This window comes from Morus notabilis, unplaced genomic scaffold (assembly GCF_000414095.1).
Source record: "Morus notabilis unplaced genomic scaffold, ASM41409v2 Scaffold789, whole genome shotgun sequence".
NCBI lineage: Eukaryota > Viridiplantae > Streptophyta > Magnoliopsida > Rosales > Moraceae > Morus > Morus notabilis.
The window spans coordinates 349,502-372,973 of NW_010364361.1; the positions used below are offsets into that span (position 1 = coordinate 349,502).

Here is a 23,472-nt window from a genome sequence, read left to right on the forward strand (position 1 = left end):
CATATACTTAGGACATAAAAAAAAAAAATATTTTTTTTATAAAAATATAATATATATATATATATATATATATATTTGAAGCCTTGGAATAAGGTAAGAAGTTTAAAAACCTTACCCTTGAGCCGCCCATGGTGAAGAAACCATTAAAAAAAAAAATTGACCAACTCCAACATTACATAAAACAAACTACTCTGGTCAACAATAATAGATTAGCTAGGAAATTGGCTACCAAGTCAATAGAAAACTTAAAGGAAAGTTTTTCATTTCTTTGTGAACAAGTCTTCTTAAATGTCATGGTGACGGCTGTTATTGTCTATTACACTCTTCGTTAATTTTTTTTTTTCCTTTTTTGTTCTTCGAATAAATTCAATAAACAAATTGAAACTATTTTTATGTCTAAGCAGCCACTTATGTCACAGCTAATGTCTCAAAGAGTGTCACTTTAGTGTAGAGCTGAGCTGATAATTCTGGTTTGTTGTCTGATGAGTGCAGTTCTGATCAATAGTGGCATCTTGGCTTTCGCTGTGGCATCGGCATTTTTCGCGATCAAAATGATGTATTACTCAAAATTAGAACCAGTTTGTCAAAAGGAATTTGGGCACAATCAAGTAGAGAGTGAGAAATATCTGGGAGAGTATAGAGCTTTTGTTTCGGATGTGGAAGCTTCTGTGCAGAAAGTAAGCAATCGCTGTTGAAGTGTCTCCTTTTAGAGGAGAATTAAGTCACATTCTGTGTGATATGTAATTAGGATCTCAAGATTAATTATTGAATTGTCGAGACAATATTTTTGTAATATGCATAGCTTTAAGTTTGCTTTTGAAAATTTCCTTTTTTTTTTAAATTTTTTTTATATTGAACAGTTGATTATGTCTCTTGCTGCATAAATTTCTGTTGTTCTGCTTATGAAGACCAACAAAAGAAGTGAAATAGATATCTGAAGCCTGATTAAGTAACTTAAGATCATACAAGTAAAAAAAAAAAAAAAAAAAAACAAACGAGATGTTTGAGATATGACTTTTGGTGGGATTGGAACTTGGAAATTGTTTAAATTCCATTAAACTTGGATTGTGATCTTATACTACCCCTATGGAAATGTAACCTATTAACGTTCATCTTGCTAAGAAGTAATTAGATCCATCTATTTTACAAAACAAAATACCTAAATGAGCATTAGTAACACAATATTAACAGACGCCACACAGAGATAGCAGTTTTTCACTAGTGTCAGAGCTATCCAATTTTTTGTTTTTTGTTTTTTTGTTTTTGTTTTTGAAATCATATAAAAATATAAGAAATAACGAAAACTTTATAACATTATAACATTATATTACTATTAATTTAATTTTTTAGTTTTAAATATGTTGTTTTTCCTTAAATTGATCATGTATATAATTTAGTTAACTAGATCGATTTCTTAAAGCTTAAGCTTGTAAGTTTCTATGGATCTTAATAGTGTGTTAAGCCTTATATTAATTGAGTGGGAACGTAAGTATAATCTATGATTGAGTGGAGAAATTACTTCATATTTTCGTTATTGAATTAAGAAGCACAATTATATTTAATGGAGGCATAACTGAGATTTTTCACTAGCATATGCGGAAACTGAAATTCTAAATTCTCAGTAATGTGTTCCTCTTAAAGAATAATTAGTCATAGCATACATATGATTTGAAGAATATGAGCAAGATTATGAAGAAATCAGAACCAAACTGAAATTCCATGTATATATTGCAGAAGGCATGTATATCCATGGCCTCTGTTGAGTTACATTTATTTTGAGAAAATCGTCAAATACAATCACATGACATAGTTATACAAACAGAAACCTCAAAAAGCTCACACACGCTAGTACTTTGACTAGACCAAAGTACTATATTATATATATATATATATGTATATATATATATGTATGTATATAATACTCAAAGACCGTCTTCTCTCATTTATTCTCTCACACACATACACACCAACTGACTTGCTTTAAACACAAGTCTATGAACACACTTTTCTTCAACATTATATGCTACTTCACTTCTTGAAAAGTTCTTTGGTTTCCTTTGGAGCACCTCTTCCCCAATTCTCTTCAACATGTGTAACTTCGACATTTTTGTTTTGCAGTCCGAGGCCATCTATGAACTCCTGTTTCTTCAGTTTTGGGCAACCTTTGACTTTAGCATTTTTTAGACCTGGCAACTTGGCCCCAACACCAGTCAGTTCAGGCAGTTCCATCAGATTCAGCTCACTCAGGTTCTGCAATTCGTGCTCTTCCGCGGAGGATTCGCATTCGATCAAAGTCCTCAACTTGTCACAAAACTTGACTTGGAGTTTCTCAAGCTTCTTTGGCATCTGGGATGAAGAGAAAACATATTTAAGCATTGGGCAACAGTCTAGATACAATTGTGTAAGGTTTTGGAAGCTTCCAGGCTGCACATTTCCTCTGTATAGAATATTCAAAAGAGGAAGGTTTGAAGCCCATAAAATGTTGAAATCTTCTCCCAACTTGATAACTTTATCTTCGGAAAATATCATATCTGTTTTGGCACATCTCTCTAGCCACAAGCCTGTCATTGCCTCTTTTTTCTCAGCTCCAATATCCGAAAAACTTGTTATGAAATCATCTTCAATGAAGGACAGACAATCAACTCCTTCAAGAGCATCCTCAAGACCATCCGGACAACTTTTAAATCCGCGGATCTCCAAAAACCTCTGACAGCTTTCAGGACAACTAATAGTCTTGAAATAGATATCTTCAAATTTGTCATCTCTGAGATGATAGAGGTCTTCATCTTTGCCACTTTCCACATAAGGGCAAACGTAAATGCGAAATTCTTGGAAGCACTTTTCCCATATGTCGGAATTTTGCTTCAATGATTTGACAACTTCTATGCTGCTCATCGAGATTGATGGCCTAGAACTCACCCCGTGAATACTAACATTGTTGATGATGCCACATTCTGCCAACTTTAGCCCGTCTGGTAAGCGCTTTATCCGCCCCCAGTCGATTTCTGGAACGCCTGCCAAGTTGGGAAGATGAAGCTTCTTTAAATGAATCAGGGCTGAGATCCAATAAGGGAAAATCTTAACTTCAAGACCCCGAAGATCTAGACTAGTTAACATCAAAAGACTTTTGAGATCATCAGACAATTCCTCTAGGCTCAAGACTTTTCTTGAATTAATAAGCTCACTTCGGTTGCTAAGATTTCCCTTAGATTTGTCTTGCTCGACTACTGATGTATCTGAAAGATCCAAAACCTCGAGCTTCGTGAGCTCCTTCAGTTGTGGCTTTTTGTTTAAGAAAAGGCAGCCTCCTAACAACAGTTTCTTCAGGTTGGTACATTTGGTGATCAAGTCTGTGGACAAAATCATTGAGGTTTCAGAAAAGTTGAGAGTCTGAAGAAATTTCCATCTTCCAATGCGGTAAAATGACTTATCTTCAGGTTTTTGTAAGGACTTTACACCACACAAGCTGAGCTCTTCAAGCTTTGATTGTGAATCTAAAGCTGGAATTTTTCCCAACTCGACACAATTCTCTAGTAGGAGTCGTCGGATAGAAGGAGAGAGGGATAACAGACTCCGAACCTTAGTTTTAGAGAGATCAAGTACCTCAAGAAGAGTCATTCCTTGAAAGGACAGATTTTCAAGCTCTAGAGCTTCACATCCCGAGAGGTTTAGCACTTCGAGCTTGGGGAGATCATCGAAGATTGGCGACTTCTCGAGCTTCTTGCATTCCGGTAGTAGAAGTTCGCGAAGCTTCGGTAATTTCAACACCTGATTTGACATCTCTTTCAACTCACTGGCCCGCGAGAGATCAAGAATCTCAAGGCTTGTTAGTCCTTCCACACCCGAGAGGGCCTCCAATTTCGGACAATCACTAAGATAGAGCTGGCGAAGGCTTGTGAGATTCGAAAGCGAGGGAAGGCTCTTGACTTTGGTGTTTGACAAGTTAAGACATTGAAGGCATGCTAGTTTATTGAAGCCAACACCTAAATCTTCTAGAGTGGACATATGGGAAAGATTAAGCACCTCAAGACTAGGCAGGTCGCTCCAAGTTGAAGGCAATTGATGAGGTTTGGTTTCGGACAGGTCGAGTATTCGGAGGGCTTTCTTGTTTTCCAAGTGTAGAGGGTAAAATTCCTTGAACTTTTTAGCACCAGGAAGTTCAAGAACTTGGTGACTAGATAACTCTTTCAAGTGGGGAAGCCTTGTTATTTCGGTACAACCTTTTAGTGTGAGCCTAGTAAGGGCAGTTAAATTGTGCAAAAATGGTAAAGGTGCAATCTTGGAATGGGAAAAATCTAGCACTCTAAGTTTCTTAAGGTTTCCAAATCTTTTATCTTTGAACTTTGTCAAAGAGTAAGCACCAAACATGTCAAGTACCTCAAGATCCTCAAAATCTTTCAAACTCGGCATTTCTTCCAATTTAGAGCACTCTCTAAGGATAAGCCAACGAAGTTTGGTCAACTTGAAAATAGGCAGAGACTTGACCTGAATTCCGGAGAGGTTGAGGCTGCGAAGCTGAGTCATCTTATTAAACAGAGCATCTGGGATTTCCTTCAACAATTTGGCGCCGGAGATTTCCAAAACGATCAATGATTCGAGCATTCCGATTGAACTGACGTCCTCCAGCACGTCGCAGCCTCGAAGCACTAACAACCGGAGCTTGGATAGTGGAGAGGCTTCTGCTCCTCCAATGAAGTCTAAAGATTTCAACCTTGGATTTAGCAAGACAAGGACTTTGAGCTCCGTCATTGGCTTGAAAAAGGTGTTCGGAACTTCCCTGCAAAGCCGATTTTGATCCATAATCAATGTAGAAATGAGCCACCACCTCCTATGCCTGCAGACCGTTTTTATCATACCGTCAGCGACGGCAATTTTCCCTAGACCCTGCCATTCTTCATCTCCTTGGAACACATCAGGCAATCCCAGCGTCGCCGTCTCATCGAATCCTTCACGGCGGTAATCCTGAACCTCAAGAGCTTCTCCTTCCATGGCAATGAAGTCTTCGTCTTCGACTTTGAGCAGGCCTCGCTTCATAAGCTCCTTCAAAATGCGGTATCCCTCCTCATAAGCCTTCACAATGCTGCTGGAGTACTTAAAATGGTCGAAGTATCCCTCCATGATCCAGTGAGAAATCAGCTCATTGTAGTGAACGCTGGCATTGTTGATGAGCTTGAAAAACTTCTTGCTATGCCAGCAGCACTTGATCATCGTCTCTTCATTGCTCGGTAAAGTGTCGAATGCAAAACGAACGATCGAGGTTCTTATCTTCTCCGGCGCTTCCTTGAGTTTGGTAGCTTCTTTCAAAGCATTTTCAAACACCTTATGCCTAGAGTACCGATCGTCTTGACCATCATCACGATCACTAAAATTGTACCTCAAGGCTTTTCCAACCACGACGGCCACCGCGGCAGGCAGAGAAACGACGCGGAGATCTCTGAAGATGACATCCTTAAACCTTTCTATCAAAGATTCTACACCTTCTAAACCTTCTGTTCCTGCGCTAGTACTCTTCAACAGCTCTAGAAACTCTCTTTTTCTCAAAGAGCCAATGAGAAACTCTCCTTTACTAGGATCCTCCTTGATCATATCAGATTTAGTACTAGTGATCATAACGACCTTCAGATTCTTCGGCGATTTGAATTGGTGGATGATTTCTGCTTCAATTTTCTTAGTGTCATCAGGAACACCGTCGAGAATCAAAACAAAACTTTTATCCATCTCTATCATCATCTGATGGAGCTTTTTGATAACATCGACCTGAAGGGGATGAGCTAAATCTTTCTTGGATTCCTGATGTTCATCCTCATCATCATCATCATCTTCAAACCCTCCTTCAGTAGAGGGAAGTACACATAACTTGCGTGCAATGTCCACAAGAATTAGCTCGGATCTCGTACTTGGATCGGTACCATGATATTTTTTGTTTAGAGAGAGCCAAAGGGTCCCACTAAATAAGCTCTCCTTTCCAGCGTTATGCATGTCTTTGGAGATCTCTCTGCAGATCTCTCTGGCCATCCACGTTTTCCCCACTCCAGTTTCACCATGGAGAGTTATTGTTGTCGTTTCATTTTTAGCTTCCAGAAAAATTTTCAGCTTTTGCAGTGCGACCTTATGAACATATTGCTCTAAGAAAAAAGAAAAAGAAATCATATATACATATCAACTCAATATGTGCTTTAATTTCTCAAATAAAGACATGATAATATAGTCTTCTGACTAAGAGAAGAAACTTCAATTCGCACCCTGCTAGACATGATTCCCCCCCGCCAAAGACAAAATTTTGAGTGCAGTAATATGTTGTTCATATATATACACCATGTGGTTTGCAGTTTTAATGTAGGTATTATTGTATGGCAAAAAAAAAAAAAAAAAAAAAAAAAAAAAAAAAAAAAGAGAAGAATAATAGGTAATTCATGATATTAGATTTTTATCATATTACATCATCAAATTACCTATGAAAACGTAACCACTAAAACTTGTCTATGTGTATCATATATATATATATATATGTACTTTATTAAATGGACAAAGAATTATGTATCACTTACGTACTGTAAAACAAAGCAAATAATTTCATACGTTAGAATATTACATGTTGTGTAAAATCACATTTGACTGACCAGAACAAGACTGTCTCCTATATATTAATTAATTGTTTGCAGTTATATGGAATGCATGGTGACTAAGCAATACTATGAGTTAATATATATATATATATATATATAGATGAGTTATTATGTTTTAATCGGTGACTAATGATCAAATTATAGAAATAAGTGCATATGTTGAAAAGATATATAAAGGACAACAATATTTTTTAAAAAATACTTCTAGAAAATTGTTGAATCAATTTCCATATAATTAAGGATTCAATTATAAATGATCTGTTCATTATGTTATTAACAAGTACTACAAGTCATTATATAAATTTTGGAAGAATGCAGATTTGTGTACAAGCTAAACGGCAACGTTTCAGTAAATGAAAGGAGAAGCTGACGTGGCTGAGCAATAGATACAAGAAGTGTTAACTGGAGCACCACCGACATTCACTACAGCTTTTATATATATTCATATATAGTTATAACATAATTAGTTTTTTCAGAGAGATCTAAGAAGAAAACAGAAATCAGTTTTCTGGGTTGAGAGATTGATGAGTTGAGAGCAATTCAGTAACAGAAAAATTTTAAGATAGAGAAAGGGGTTAGAACAAGAAAGGAAGAGAGAAAAGGCAAAATTTTCTCGGGAAAATTTCTTGTGGTTTTTCTCTGGGTAAGGTTGTATTTTCTGAGAGAATATTATTAGTGTAAACTCTTGTAATTGATCATTCTTTCAATAGTGTAAATCGAACTTATTCTGGGGAGTTCGTAGAGACATAGGTATCAATTTGTACCGAATCTCGATAACAAATCTTGGTGTTCTTTCTCTCGTTTTTCACGTTTGGTTGATTTAGAATTGAAACTGGTTTTAGATAAATTTCCAACAAAAAATATATACAAACACATAAATAACTGAATTCATCAGTAAGAGAGAATGTCACAAAAGTAAAACATATGGTAGCCCCGTGGAATTTTTCTAATTATCAGGACTTATCCTTCTCAGGGGAAATGAAATGACCTTCCAGCGCAATGAGAATTAATGTTGGAAGAGTCACTTATAAAAATAAATAAAAAAGAGAGAGAGAGAGAGAGAGAGAGAGAGAGATTGCGAAGGTTGTATAAGGATTTATTTTATTTGGTTGTTTTTTTCTCATTTCTCTCTCACAACTACACATCATAATCTTCTAGATCTAGTTATATCTTAACTCAGTAGAAATTACATGAAAGGTTGAAGAGACAATTAGAAAGACAGAATTAATTAGGTCGCAGCTTGTTGTAGTGTACTAATTGTTACAGAATTAATTACTCAATTTTAATCTAAAATAGATCAATATAGACTTAATTTGGTCTTTATATTGATTTTAAACAAAAAATGAATTCTTTCTATATTCCTGATGATCAAAATTGAAATGGTTTAATTTGAAGACAATAATTTATACAGCGTGCAAAGGCATACATGATATATACACATGAAAGGCTTAAGAAAGTAACGAAATGTGATTTACAAAATGCCTCGTCTATCTAGTTCGAGATTGGCATGCTATTGCAGAATATACAATAGAAACAACTAGGCTAGAAACATTTCAAACAAGACGCTAAAGATGAACAAAGATTAAAACAATGGGTGTATTGATAATTTGATACTAGTGTACCTGAAATGGTTATGCTGGGTGATAAGAGTGGTGATGGTGGAGTCTTGGATGCTTCGGGTGGTGGTGTTGGAGTAGTATTGGGTCCTCCAGGTGGCAGTGTAGTTGGATCAGAAACAGGTGCCTGATGTGGTGGTGTTGGATCAGAAACAGGTGCCTGATGTGGTGGTGTTGGATCAGAACTTGATGCCCCAGATGGTAGTGTTGGAGTAGTATTGGGTCCTCCAGGTGGAGGTGTAGTTGGATCAGAAACGGATGCCTGAGGTGGTGGTGTTGGATCAGAACTTGATGACCCAGATGGTAGTATTGGAGTAGTATTGGGTCCTCCAGGTGGCGGTGTAGTTGGATCAGAAACGGGTGCCTGAGATGGTAGTGTTGGATCAGAACTTGATGCCCCAGATGGTAGTGTTGGAGTAGTATTGGGTCCTCCAGGTGGCGGTGTAGTTGGATAAAAAACGGGTGCCTGAGGTGGTGGTGTTGGATCAGAACTTGATGCCCCAGATGGTAGTGTTGGAGTAGTATTAGGTCCTCCAGGTGGCGCTGTAGTTGGATTAGAAATGGGTGCCTGAGGTGGTGGTGTTGGATCAGAACTTGATGCCCCAGATGGTAGTGTTGGAGTAGTATTTGGTCCTCTAGGTGGCGGTGTAATTGGATTAGAAATGGGTGCCTGAGGTGGTGGTGTTGGATCAGAACTTGATGCCCCAGATGGTAGTGTTGGAGTAGTATTGGGTCCTCCAGGTGACGGTGTAGTTAGATCAGAAATGGGTGCCTGAGGTTGTGGTGTTGGATCAAAACTTGATGACCCAGATGGTAGTGTTGGAGTAGTATTTGATCCTCTAGGTGGCAGTGTAGTTGGATCAGAAACGGGTGCCTGAGGTAGTGGTGTTGGATCAGAACTTGATGCCCCAGATGGTAGTGTTGGAGTAGTATTGGGTCCTCCAGGTGACAGTGTAGTTGGATCAGAAACGGGTGCCTGAGGTGGTGGTGTTGGATCAGAACTTGATGCCCCAGATGGTAGTGCTGGAGTAGTATTGGGTCCTCCAGGTGACAGTGTAGTTGGATCAGAAACGGGTGCCTGAGGTGGTGGTGTTGGATTAGAACTTGATGCCCCAGATGGTAGTGTTGGAGTAGTATTTGGTCCTCCAAGTGGCGGTGTAATTGGATCAGAAAGGGGTGCCTGAGGTGGTGGTGTTGGATCAGAACTTGATGCTCCAGATGGTAGTCTTGGAGTAGTATTGGATCCTCCAGGTGACGGTGTTGTTGGATCAGAAATGGGTGCCTGAGGTTGTGGTGTTGGATCAGAACTTGATGACTCAGATGGTAGTGTTGGAGTAGTATTTGATCCTCCAGGTGGCAGTGTAGTTGGATCAGAAACGGGTGCCTGAGGTGGTGGTGTTGGTTCAGAACTTGATGCCCCAGATTGTAGTATTGGAGTAGTTTTGGATCCTCCAGGTGGCGGCGTAATTGGATCAGAAATGGGTGCTTGATGTGGTGGTGTTAGATCAGAATTTAATGCCCTAGATGGTAGTGTTGGAGTAGTATTGGGTCCTCCCGGTGGCGGCGTAGTTGGATCAGAAATGGGTGCCTGAGGTGGTGATGTTAGATCAGAACTTGATGCACCAGGTGACAGTGTTGAATCAGAACTAGGTGACACGAGTGGTGGTGTTGGATTGGATGATGACGCCATTCTAAAGTTGTCTGAAATTGATTGAGAAACTCTTAAAAGATCTCGATTTAAGTTCGTCTAGCACTCAATGCACTTCCTTCAGTCTTCTCATTTGCATATATAATAAAGCCTTCAGCCTTTGCCAAAGTGACCAACAAGATTTCAAATCACTATTCGGGATTCAATCCTCAGCATTGTAGTAAAGCAAAAAGTATCAATAGTGTTGTCCCTATCTAAATCTATTATAGCCAGTAAGCTTGAGACATACATTTTGATCTCTCTCTCTCTCTCTCTCTCTCTCTCTCTCTCTCTCTCTCTCTTCCCTTTTTTGTTTTCTTCTTGAAGATGCACCCTTAGCCAAAATGACTGGCTTTTATAAAAGCTCACTAGAATTTTTGTCTTTACCATCTATCACAATTTTTCTCAGACTTGTGCAACACAAAATATACACATGGAAGAATAAGAAAAGGAAAAGATACTAAAGCAGCGGTATTCACTACTTTAGTTTAAGAGACATATAATAGTTTCATAATATATTTTGTCTTGCGTAAGTTCTCTATTTCATCAGGATCAATCATATGCTGATATATATTAATCTAAAAAAACAATTTTGTGATAAAAAAATATGAGTTCTTATTAAACCTTACAATAATCAAGTACAAATCCATGGTTACTGGTATTAATGGGACTAACCTATTTCGGTTGCTATCATAATACAACTACTTGCAAAAATTTTGATTTAAAATAAATTGTCAGATGAAGTTAAATTATAATCACCACGGGTGCCATTTTAATATGAAATAAAATATATCAATACTAGTCAACTTAATTCCACTTATTTGTAGTAATAAATCAAGTAGCAGACAGGTTGGCTTTTAAAGCAGTTCAGCAGCATACTGAAAAATGGTGATGAATTGTTGCGGAATTTTTGCAGATTCCTAATTTATAGAGATGTTGTTGCTTTCTAATCCTAGTCTCGTTGATTTCACCGATTTCACCGATTTGAGTTTTTAATTTTAATTTTAGTACAGTTAAAAACTTTCACAAAAAGTCATATCTAACTTTTTTACTACAGTTAAAAGCTCTTATATAAAATCAGCTCAACTCAATTTAAAAATTCAAATCGACGAACTGAACGAGACCCTAAATTACTTAGGTCAATATTTTTTTCTTTTTAATTTTTTTATGATCTTTTATTAATAATATAGAATGGAGAGTTTCCTATAGAATAGAACTATTAGAGAGTACCAATCTATAGTTGGGTAGTTCAAGTTGTTCTATCTGGTTGGCTTCTCTCATTATTCAAATATATATATATATATATATATAAATTGTTTGTCGAGACGTTCTTTGGTATGTTAATATACTAGTAGACTAAGTTTTATATTCGTAAAATCTGCATAAAATTATATAAAATTTAAAAAATACACAAATTTCACAGTTAAAAAAATCTTATATACCAATACGTTAGGCGTACTAGAGAATCTCCTTTATTTCTCCTTCCTTCTCTTTTTTTCTTTTTTCTTTTTTGTGCTTTTTGCATGGACTTCAATATTCCCGTTTGATTAGTGATGTAACAAAATACTGGGACGAAAAGTAATTATTTGGATAAATTCTTTGTCTCGCCTACACGTAATGCCCCCCTTTTAATTAGTGCCTAGAAAATATCCATCATGCACAGCTTCAATTGAAATCTAACATGGTTTTTTTGTTAATTTATTGGGACATTTTTCGGTAGGTCGGTCTATTAATAGGGTCAGTTTTTGACCGTTAAATTTAATTAAAATCACATCAAATTAAAAACATATGTAGAATAAACAGTTTAGATTTGACGGCTGAAGAATAGAGAACTACTGATCGATAGTTTATTTTTTCTGGTCCTACCAGAAAAATTCTATTATTATTAAGAAAAACCTATCTCTTAAAAATATGAGAGATTCTCTGGTACGCCTGATGTATTAATAAGTCAAATTTTTTTAACCGTTAAATCTATATGTATTTTAATTTTTATGTGATTTTATATAAATCTGACAGATAAAAAATGAGACTTGACGTACGAAGGCCCCTAAAAATATATATCTATCCTACATATGTTTTTTCTTTCGTCTGTTATTCCTTTTTGTTTAGTTTGTTAGGATTTTTTTTTTCCTTTTTTTTTGGTAGGTCCCCTTTGTTTTTGTTTTTGTTTTGTTTTGTTTTTTTGCTTTTTTTTAAAAAAAAATTTTTGTTTTGTTTTTGCTGCTAGAACGGTTCCTTTGTTAATATACCGAATCAATGAATAACTATTTGGATAATTCTGTTATTTCGCTTTGTTTCAGCATGGCCCATACCAGCAAATGCTTTCCCAAACTTGTGAATGACAAAATTAATAACGAGTACTATCAGAAAAAGAAAAGGTGTATATAGGCCGTATAAAGCATCATTCCCCAATCAAGATTAAATAAATGGGAGATTCTCTGCTTACTATTGACATATCAATAAATTAAGTTTTTTTTTTATCGTTATATCTGCATACATTTAGATTTTTATGTAATTTAATACAGATTTAATAGATAAAAAATTTAATCTATCAATATGTTAACGTATTAGAAAAAATCCCTAATACATGCATAATTTCATGTGTACAAAAATTCCATGTGATTCATGCATACATGATATGTACTACGTAAATATTGATACAGTCCGTTATTTTAAATGAGCAAAAAGTGGGGAGAAGAAAAAGAAAAGGAGATCAAAAAAATTTCAAGGCTTATTTTATAGGTAATTGATACTGTGAAGCCATGAATTCTTATTAGTAGAAGAATGTACGGAATGTTTCACATTATTAAGGGCATTTTTAGTTCGTTGATTTAAGTTTTTAATTTGAGTTGAGATATAATTTTATGTGAAAGCTTTTTACTGTAGCAAAAAAAGTTAGATCTGACTGTTTCTGAGAGCTTTTTGCTGTAATAAAATTTAAATTCTAAACTCAAATCGGTAAAATAAACGGGCCTTAAGTATTTGAATTTCTTTTAATCAAGTATTTTTTTTTTAAATTTATCAACACTAATGAGACGTTTGGTTCATAGATTAGAATCATAAGATTAGAACTATTTTTGATTTATGTGTATTTTTTGTGAGAGAAAACACTATAACGAACCATGAATCATAATTCAAATCATGATTTGAATCCTCCAACTAAACATCCCCTAATATAAAAAAGGCCAAAAAGCAAACAGAAGGAGAAAGCAATACGGTTCAACGTTTTTTCAGTTACTTTTGCTTTGTAGTTTGTCCTCATCAAAGTAGAATGGACCAAATTTCGTCGTATGCTAGTATTCTCCAACATTGGCCTTCAAAGCGAAGAAAAGCATATATATATATATATATATGATCCCTATTTTCGTTTATTAGAAATTCCTATCTTGTTGGAGACGAAGAATTAGGAAACGTGAAAAAGTGCCAACACTCGTATAAAAGGAAAAGGGAAAAGTCCCAACAATTTCATTTTGTGATCGTTTGAGCCCTTTTACAATTAATAAATAAATATCCAATATTCAACAATATATAAACAAAAAAAAAAACACACAGTTGGTTCGTTTTAACAACCATGCAGGGGATAATATAAGAGTTGTTCTTTTTAGAGTAAAACTTAAAAAAAAAAATTAAAATTACAACTTTATTTATGTTCATATTCGTTTGTAAAATTTGAGTTTGAACTTGAGTTTAAAACTAAAATCTGAGTTCAAGTTTCCCCTCAAACTCAAGTTAATGAACAATATTTTTTATATTCTTAAAAATGTCATAATTTTTTCGTTTTAATTCCGATTGTGATGATTTTTTTCTATGTGTTCACAACGAAGAGATGAATAAAACCCCACACATATACCTTATTAAAATTTTCCATTACTGTTGAGTTTTTATTAACATACTATCTAAATATAAATTTAAGTTTTGACCCACTCAAACATAAATTCAAATAGATTCTCAATTCAAATCATAACTCAAATGTGCACATCCAAACACAAATTAAGTTACAACTTCAACTCAAATTATAACTCAAATTCAACTCAAAATCTACACTCAAATCACTATAACTCAAAAATATAACTGAACAAGTCCATAATAATTAAATAATCGAGAGATTGACAGCTGTAAGAGAGACGTAACAATATGCACATTGTGTAATGCTCATTTAGACAAATTAAATCAGGGCCGTGGGCAAAAATTCCAAATATAAAATCTAGTTGCATGATTGCCTTATAACTAATAAGACGACATGATTATTCTTTTTAAAGATAATTGATCTTGCTTCATTACTCTGCTTTACTAATATTGTCTAATTGTGAGAGTAATCTCAATAAATATGTATTATATAATAAAGAAGAAGAATGAAGACAGCAATAGAAAGTTCAAGAAAACTAAACGCAGCGTTTTGCTTAGTAAAAGTGCTGCACGTGGAAGTTCCTTCAAGTCGGTGCTGAGCCAATTTCATCCTCAACAAACAAATTCCTTGGTTAACTGTACTGATTGTTAGTAAATGCTCAGTTCAGCCGCCTGCAGTTGCAACCGAAGACAATTCTCCAGAATCTTTAGCCCGAGAATTGCTCAAGCTTAAACAACCTCAACAGCCCAAATAGATCATTCCTAGTTCTTAGGATCTGCTAGTTAATGTAATCCCTAAAAACCAGCACTTCAGTTATACTAGTACGTGTATATATATATCATACGTTGTAATCAAATGATTAAGGAAATCAATATTTACACTCAATTAAACTCTATATGGGTGGGGGGATGCAGAGAAATATTTGTCATTATGCAGCAGGAAGGTTTCATGGTCAATTATTTTATCAAAGAACTCTTCAAAGGGAACCTTAACTCTCACAGTGACGCTTCTCTCTTTATCTATCACAAAGGCTTTACAACATGTTATTTTTTGGTTTATGTTGATGATCTAATTGTCACTGGCAACTGCACCAAGTTTTTGCACACTTTTCTCTCTACTCTAGGTACCCGGTTCTCTGTGAAAGACCTCGGGGATCTCCATTTCTTTCTTGGCATTGAAGTTCTTCCGACACCCTCTGGCATCCTTCTCACTCAGCACAAATATATTCGGGATCTACTTGACAGGAATGACATGGCCGGTGCAAAAGAATGTACAACACCAATGTCTTCTACTCAGCCCCTTCACCTTCATGATGGCTCACCACCTACTGATGCAACCAAATATCGCCAAGTCATCGGCGCACTCCAATATTTGTCGTTAACAAGACCGGACATCTCTTATGCTATAAACAAATTGGCCCAGTTCATGCACTCTCCCTCCAAAGCTCACTGGACGGCCACAAAACGACTACTGCGATATCTCAAATTCACCATGTATCACAGTCTCTTTCTCAAAAAGAATCAACAACTCACCCTTACCGCCTTCACCGACACAGATTGGGCAGGGAATCGTGATGACCGCACTTCGACATCGGCTTACATTATTTACTTCAATGGCAATGCTATCTCTTGGTGCTCCAAAAAGTAAAAGACAGTTGCCCGCTCGTCTACTTAAGCTAAATATCACGCTCTAGCTTCATGTGCTACTGAAGTTCTTTGGCTACAAAACTTACTTCGTGAACTTCACATCAACTACGCCATAACTCCAACCATTTTTTGTGATAACATCGGTGCAACTTATTTGTCTGTCAATCCGATGTTCCACTCCCGCATGAAGCACATTGCCATTGATTATCACTTTGTACGGGATCATGTTGCAAAAGGCTCCTTTAAGGTGTCCCACATTGCGTCGAAAGAACAACTTGTAGATGCACTTACAAAACCATTATCCTCCTTCCTGTTCAACCGAATTCGCTCCAAGATCGGTATCTCTGATGGGAGCACCGTCTTGTGGGGGTCTGTTAGTAAATGCTCAGTTCAGCCGCCTGCAGCTGCAACCGAAGACAACTCTCCAGAATCGCCAGCCCGAGAATCTCTTAAGCTCAAACAACCTCAACAGCCCAAATAGATCATTCCTAGTTCTTAGGATCTGTTGGTTAATGTAATCCCTGCACTTCAGTTGTACCAGTATGTGTATATATATATATATATCATACGTTGTAATCAAATGATTAAGGAAATCAATATTTACACTCAATCAAACTCTATACTGATTAATAAATAAATATCCAATATTCAACAATATATAAACAAAAAAACACACACACACACACACAGTTGGTTCGTTTTAACAACCATGCATGGGATAATATAGGACTTGTTCTAAAGAGTAAAACTTAAAAAAAAATTGAACTAAAGTTACAATTTTATTTAAGTTCATGTTCGTTTGTAAAATTTGAGTTTTAACTTGAGTTTGGGACTAAAATCTAAGTTTCTCCTTCAACTCAAGTTCTTAAACTCAAACTCAAGTTAATGAACAATATTTTTTATATTCTTAAAAATGTCATAATTTTTTCGTTTTAATTCCGATTGAGATGATTTTTTTTCTATGTGTTCACAACGAAGAGATAAATAAAACCCCACACATATACCTTATTAAAATTTTTCATTACCATTGAGTTTTTATTAACATACTATCTAAATACAAATTCAAGTTTTGATCCACTCAAACATAAATTCAAATAGATTCTCAATTCAAATCATAACTCAAATGTGCACATCTAAACACAAATTAAGTTACAACTTCAACTCAAATTTAACTTAAGATCTACACTCAAATCATCATAACTCAAAAATATAACTGAACAAGCCCATAATAATTAAATAATCGAGAGATTGACAGCTGTAAGAGAGACGTAACAATATGCACATTGTGTAATGCTCATTTAGACAAATTAAATCAGGGCCGTGGGCAAAAATTCCAAATATAAAATCTAGTTGCATGATTGCCTTATAACTAATAAGACGACATGATTATTCTTTTTAAAGATAATTGATCTTGCTTCATTACTCTGCTTTACTAATATTGTCTAATTGTGAGAGTAATCTCAATAAATATGTATTATATAATAAAGAAGAAGAATGAAAACGACAACAGAAAGTTCAAGAAAACTAAACGCAGCGTCTTGCTTAGTAAAAGTGCTGCACGTGGAAGTTCCTTCAAGTCGGTGCTGAGCCAATTTCATCCTCAACAAACAAATTCCTTGGTTAACTGTACAGATTTTTTGTTTCTGAAAGTGATACAAAGAATGCAGATCCTCTCATTCTCCTCGGGGAAAAAAATTGAAGATCTGCTTTACTAATTTACTTAGAAATCACACTGATACAATCTCTTAAAAGAGTACAAAACCGTTTAGGAAAAATGAGAAAACAATCAAGACAAAAAATAATAAATAAATAAATAAATAAATAAATAAAACATGAAATGAAAGGTAATACTAATTATATATCTTCATTTATATAATTAATTTCCTTCTTCGATTAGCTGGCAACTACTTTTCCACAAGGAGTTTTGCTCTGGCGTGGCCTTCATTAATCTGAAACTGATCTCCCAACCCAAAATGAGCCATCAAAAGCCAAATGAAAGTGATAAGCTCACCACCTTTGCTCAGTTGCTGCGCATGCGCTTCTGGCCTGCAATGACTAGCCGCATACGACAACATCTCAACCCAAACTTTGATCAATATCTCCCACTTCTCCTCTCCAAACTGTTGAAGCTCTTTAGCCAATATACAGGCGTCAAACAACACCGATTTGCTCCTATCTCCCTTCACTGTCACTGGCTTAACTTCAGTGTTGACCCTAAGTATGCTCTTACACGCCGAAACATTCTTATTCTGCCCCACCCCTTTCCGGATAAAGAACTTCTTCGCCTCGGCGCTCGTGTCCCGGAACCTAATCTGCCCGATCCCCGCCACCGCCGACATCATCGTCGGCTGCAACACCAGCAGATACAGCATGTAATCCGACAGTATCTTGCTAAACTCTCTGTAGTTTTTGTGTTGTTCTTTATCATTTTGAGTTGTAACATTGTTAGTTTTTGTGTTGTTCTCATCCTTCTTATCTTCCGGCTGTTCATCTTGGAAGCAGAGTTCGGTGGCGATGTGCCACAACACAAGGCTCTCGTCGTAAGCGAGGTCTTCGATGTAGGGAATCAGCTTGTTGATGTCGCTGTTCTTCCACTTGCCTTCTTGCAGGACGTAGCAGCCCTTGGCTTCGAAGATGTGCTTCGCGATCTCCGCGTCCTCGGCGTCGTTCGCTTTCCTTTGCAGCTCATTGAAGATGAACTCCCATAGATCGCCAGCCATTATTGTTTTCTTGGAGTGAAACCACTCGTCCACAAGATGCCTAGCCCCCAGAAACTCAAGGAGTCTGTTCAATCCGAGGCACAAGTACTTGAGGATTTTAACACAGGCAAGTGTTGGTCCTTTGATGATTTTAGTTCCAAGGATGGCTTGGCATTCGCGATCAGCAGCATCAGCAGAATCTTTGTTAATACGAAGTAGAACCCTTTGATCTAGACGTTGTTGGAGACAATATGATATGAAGTTGTATCCACGAATAGACTCGGACCACCTGCCCAATGCAAATGCTATAACGAATTACAGTGGACACAAAATCATAATAATAGGAAAATATATAGGCTCATATTTTTTCTGTTTATTTTCATGTCCTTCCAATAATATCATGGTACCTTAATTAAAATAATTTACATGATATGATTTTTAGTTGATGTGACATAAAATTTTAATTGACAAATTATTTTAATTGTTGTGATATTATGGGAGGACATAGAAATGGACCGTAATATAACAAAAGTCGATTTCATATTTTGTGTCTTAGAATTGCTATTATATTATCATTAATATCTTCATGAGTACTATAAATCATATATATATATATATATATGTGTGTGTGTGTGTGTGTGTGTTAATTGTGGTGTTAAGCTACTCACCTGCGAAACAGTGTCCTTCTTAACCTCAAACAGCAACGTAAGAAAAGATTCTTTGGGCGATCATAACAACAGCTTGGCTTCTGCAAACGAAGAACAAAACCTAGAAAACATTCAAACGGAGTCACCAAAAACGAAGCTTTCCTCTTATATTTCTGCAAACTGATTAGAGTCCAATCGGAGACAATGAGCATCAACAGAGCTATAAAATCAAGAGCAAGGGCGCCGAACAACAGAGTGTAGGTAACTCCGACATCGAACTCCTTGAAGCCGTCTTTATCGGCGGTAATAAACAGTCCCAGCGTGACGACAACCGCAGAGAACGCAACGAAGCGGAATACGTAGCCAATTATTTTGTGCACAACAACAACCTTAGTGTACAAAGCCTCGTAAATGAAGTTGAGTTCGACCTCCAACACTTTTAAGGCGTCCTTTGGAGTTCTGTCAGCGAAAAACTGTCTGCTCTCGTTGCGTTCTCGGAAGCTGAAGATGGAGTCCACTATAAGCCCCTTGAAGATTGTGTAGAAGTGATAGGCTTCGACGACAACTTCGATATTGGTCAAATATTCCTCGTCTTCGGTTGAGGTTTGGGTTTTCCTCTGGGGGTCCGGCGTCATATGAATCTTTGTTGGAAGCCTTGCATCTTTCTTTGAGGAGGGCTCCGGCGTCATATGAATCCTCTGGGGCTCCGGCGTCATATGAATCTTTGTCGGAAGCCTTGCATCTTTCTTTGAGGAGTACTCCTCCATGAGCTTCGCGTAGTTGGGACCAGGGTCGGGCTTCTGGAGAAGAGAGTCGCGGAAGCTGTTTAGACTCGCCAGGTTCAGCGCGCGAGTTCGCTCGCCGTACTTGATGATTCCGCCGAGGAACATCATAACCGTCGGGATCCACAGCGTGTTTCCGGGAATGGTTTGGACGAAGACATAAATAGTGGCCATAACCTGAATGGCATGTCACTAAGTAAAAATTTACAAGCTGTATTATGTAAGGACATTTTTTTATGGATAGAGCGATTCCACTGAAATGTGCATGTTCCCTTTATATCTTTGATGTTTCTAATAATATCACGTCATATCGATTAAAATGCATGTCAATAAACTATTATATCACAATAATTAAGACGTAATGTCAATTAAAATGTTCTGATGATACGATATAGTATTATAGACACAAAAGAGGATAAGAAAAATGAAATATATAAGTCGAATCTGATGGTAATTAGGGAGTAAAAGGAATTTCTATGCTAGCAGTTTATTAAAAAATTACAAAAAAGTTCTACCAAAGGAGCAAATCAAAAATCAGGTGGCATGTCACAAATTTATATGAATAAATTAAAAGTTTAATATTCGTGACATATATCCGAAGATGATTCTTTTTATGCCATTCATCATAACTTCTCAATAAAAATAAAAATAAAAAGCAAATTGTTGAACTTATTTTTATTTTTAAAAGTACATGTGTATGAATTTTTACCTATTATTTTTAATTAATCTATTTTATTAATATAGTTATTTGACTAAAAAAATATTAATAAAAAAATAATAGGTAAAAATCGAGACTTGTGATCTTTAAAGGATATTTGTTAAGATTTTTTAAAAAATTGTAAAGAAAAAAAAAAACCTGAGTCGCCAGCCCTAAGAAGTGCCGGAGCCAGAGCTCGTTATCCTCAAGAGCAAAGGCAGTGATGGTGTCGGGTCCGCCGAGGTGGAGAAGAAGAAACGGCGCCCAAAAGGCCTGGAGGATGTCGTTATGAAATTCATCGGAGCCGACGTCGGAGTTGTCGTTCTGGCGGCTAGAGATGTGGCCGACCGCGAAGTTGGCGGCCCAATCAGCGAGCAAGTAGGCCGCCCAGAGCAAGAAGATGAGTATCTTATGTGAGGTGCGTTTTCTGAAGGGAGCCGCCAGGATCAGGAATGTCTGCATTCCCAGGCTGAACAGCATTATGCTTCGGACGTTCCATTCTTTCCACAGCTTTCTGACGCTGTTTGGGATCGGAGAAACCATAATTATTTACGTACAGTTATCTTCGCTGATAATCTATACTGGTTTTTCTTTTTCTCTGTCTCTCTAAAAACGTTGTTGGAGGAAAATATTAGCCCTCATGAATCTACTGATCACAGTACGTACTAGTTAATTACAGTCAGCTTCACAACATATAGTGTACTATGCACACACATATATATACTTTATATAATAGGTTACAGATTGCACATTTGCATTTTGCAATATTCAGACAAATATTGGAGAATCTGAACACTTGGTCACGTGCAACATGCATGTTTTTAACCGAGATTTACATACAATATCTAATGCTGGTTGCTAATTAAATACTAGGACACAAACCAACATTAATTTATATTTCTATTATTAACTGACTACAGCTGATAAAAAAAAAAAGGAAAAGAAAAATAAATTAAATAGGAGAGTGTGTTTTTTTATAATAAATTAGTTTGGAGAAGAGATCTCAGACACTGACAGAAATGTTCACCGATGATACTATGTAAACGAGAAGCATGTCCATTTACATTATTAATAATGATAAGGGTATATGAAGGTATGGTCTCAAACACTCTAAATCGAATATACCGACGGAAAATAAGCATTTATATTTAATACTCTTAATTAAAGAGGTAAACCAACACTTAGTTACTATGAATTATCGCTAGACTACTTCACACTGTGATAATAGTGGAGTAAGTTAGTCATAACTATACGTGACAGTTTTTGTCTTTACTCAAGGTATATGTAACATAAAGTTGTCACGTGATCACTTTGTTAATCAAGCAAATCTGGTTAATCATTTAAATATGTCGCTTTTAGAAAAGAAAAAAGGGAACGAAGAAAAAGCAATATATTCCATGTGTGTATAATCTGCTCTTGTGCATTTGTCCTATCATAACCTCATGAGTACAAGGTGTAACCCAAATTCATCGTATACAGCTCAAAGTGCAGGTATCAGATTTAATAAAGTAAAAGAGAAAAAAAAGCACGGGCCACCCGGAACTTTGTCGGTAATATTCCTATCTTCATGGAGATGAAAAGCGAAAGCATTTAGTTTTTGATGTAAAATAGAAAAAAAAAAAAAAAAATTATGTGGTCCATGATATATCATAAATATCACTCTTTGTGTGTTAGTTTATCACGAACTTCCTAAAAGTTTAAATTATTAGGAGGTGTGCCAATAATAATTTTATACTTTAAAACTCCTCTTCACGTGTGGGTTGGATAATAGGCAATCGTGTGGGTAAATTAATTAGAAAGCTCAACACATGAACCCACCACATTATAACAATTTAAATGGGGATAAAGAGTGCAATTACGGGGGTATGAACTCAGGACCTCCCACTCTGATACCATGTTAGTTTATCAATCCAACCAAAAGCTTAAGCTATTAGGAGGTGAGCCAACAATAATTTTATACTTTAACATTGTGCATATACCATAGTACTTAATATTAACACATTTGAAAGAAATGAATTTGTACCGTTTGGTTCATGGATTAGAATCATGAAATTAAAACTATTTTTGATTTACGTGTATTTTTTATAAGAGAAAACATTGTAGCAAACCATGAACCATGATTCAAATCATGGTATAAATTCTCCAACCAAACGTCTAAGAGTAAATAAAAGGAGTTATAACCTAGTTTGTGTGTATATATATCCATTATGCAAAGACTCGAAAAAAATGTCCAGAAATATCACTCTTTGTGCATAAAAATGAGTTGTAATTAATAATCTTTATATCCTTTGTTAACCATTCCTTAAAGAACCTCGGTTTTGGAATCTATATCATATTAGAAATATTAAAGTAAATGGTATAATTGGAATAATATTATCTTCATAACAATAGACAATCAAACCAATATTAAAACAATCAAAGAAATGATGTAAGCACCAGGGTGGTGTTGGCCAAAGACCCTCCCATACTCAAATCAGTTTTTTTTTAAAAGAAATTATAATAAATAGCAGAGTTTTTAAACTAAATTGAGTAAATAGTATATTTTAAAACTATTTAAAATAAATAGTAATTTACATGGTAAATGAATCATTTAATTGGTAAAAAATAATTATGTGGTAATAAATCTTATTTAGTAGAAAAAAAGTCTTGTTATCAGTGTAAAAATAAAATTTATGTGAAAAAATATCTTTATAGCCGTAAATGAACCATTTACATAGTAAATGACTCATTTATCACGTAAATTTTTATTTATTTCAAATAGTTTTAAAATATGTTATTTACTTAATTTAGTTTTATAAATCTATTATTTACTATATTTTTTTAGAATGAATCTGTTATTTACTACATTCTCCTTCTAGAAAAGGCAAAATATATTGGACCGCAGAAAATGGTGATTTAGGTCTTGGCCATCACATATAAATCTCATTTGAATTTTGACTATGGATTGGCCTTTAATTTGGACCGATCCTTCGACTTGTTAAACTCATATTTGTGGTATATTAGTTATGTCATCTTTTGTCATTTATATAAAAAGCACATGGACTGCTTTCAAAATAAAATAGTTCTAATTGTGTTAGAAAAACCACTGGTTACTTATACTTATATACAAGAACAACATTGTTATAAGACCTCAATGATGTGTTGGACATTAATAATAAAAATTAATGACAAGAATAATGTTAAAAAAACCAACTCAAATTCTAACTCTTGTTTATCAACTGGTGT

General features: G+C 35.6%; 3 protein-coding genes across 3 annotated transcripts in view; 1 reads left to right on the forward strand and 2 right to left on the reverse strand.

Moving 5' to 3' along the window:
- The window catches only part of LOC21406801 (putative RING-H2 finger protein ATL21A), a 3,157-nt gene extending 2,263 nt beyond the window's left edge, over positions 1-894 (forward strand). The window contains exon 2 of the mRNA XM_010106549.2: positions 493-894. Within this exon, the coding sequence (XP_010104851.1) occupies positions 493-695 (203 nt within the window). The 3' untranslated portion in view covers positions 696-894. The remainder of the gene's footprint in view (positions 1-492) is intronic.
- Positions 895-1,871: 977 nt separating this feature from the next.
- LOC21406802 (putative disease resistance protein At4g19050) lies at positions 1,872-9,984 on the reverse strand. The gene is made up of 2 exons (XM_010106550.2): positions 8,249-9,984; positions 1,872-6,125 (listed from the first exon to the last, which is right to left on the reverse strand). Exons 1-2 carry the CDS (start codon positions 9,930-9,932, stop codon positions 2,029-2,031), a joined length of 5,781 nt encoding a protein of 1,926 aa, XP_010104852.1. The 5' UTR covers positions 9,933-9,984; the 3' UTR covers positions 1,872-2,028.
- Positions 9,985-17,316: 7,332 nt separating this feature from the next.
- Positions 17,317-20,856, reverse strand: LOC21406803. Its single transcript, XM_010106551.2, has 3 exons — positions 20,407-20,856; positions 18,790-19,727; positions 17,317-18,410 (listed from the first exon to the last, which is right to left on the reverse strand). The coding sequence occupies exons 1-3, from the start codon at positions 20,788-20,790 to the stop codon at positions 17,327-17,329; spliced, it is 2,406 nt and encodes an 801-aa protein (XP_010104853.1). The 5' UTR covers positions 20,791-20,856; the 3' UTR covers positions 17,317-17,326.
- Positions 20,857-23,472: the final 2,616 nt, after the last annotated feature.

Bases quoted from the DNA above. Each gene is read 5' to 3' on its own strand.
- LOC21406802 (XM_010106550.2), bottom strand. From the start codon at position 9,932: ATGGCGTCATCATCCAATCCAACACCACCACTCGTGTCACCTAGTTCT. The intron at 6,126-8,248 runs GTACACTAGTAT...CTTTTTTCTTAG, and splicing joins ACCCAGCATAACCATTTCAG to AGCAATATGTTCATAAGGTC.
- LOC21406803 (XM_010106551.2), bottom strand. From the start codon at position 20,790: ATGGTTTCTCCGATCCCAAACAGCGTCAGAAAGCTGTGGAAAGAATGG. The intron at 19,728-20,406 runs GTTTTTTTTTTT...CATGCCATTCAG, and splicing joins TCTTAGGGCTGGCGACTCAG to GTTATGGCCACTATTTATGT. The intron at 18,411-18,789 runs GTGAGTAGCTTA...TGCATTGGGCAG, and splicing joins AGAAGGACACTGTTTCGCAG to GTGGTCCGAGTCTATTCGTG.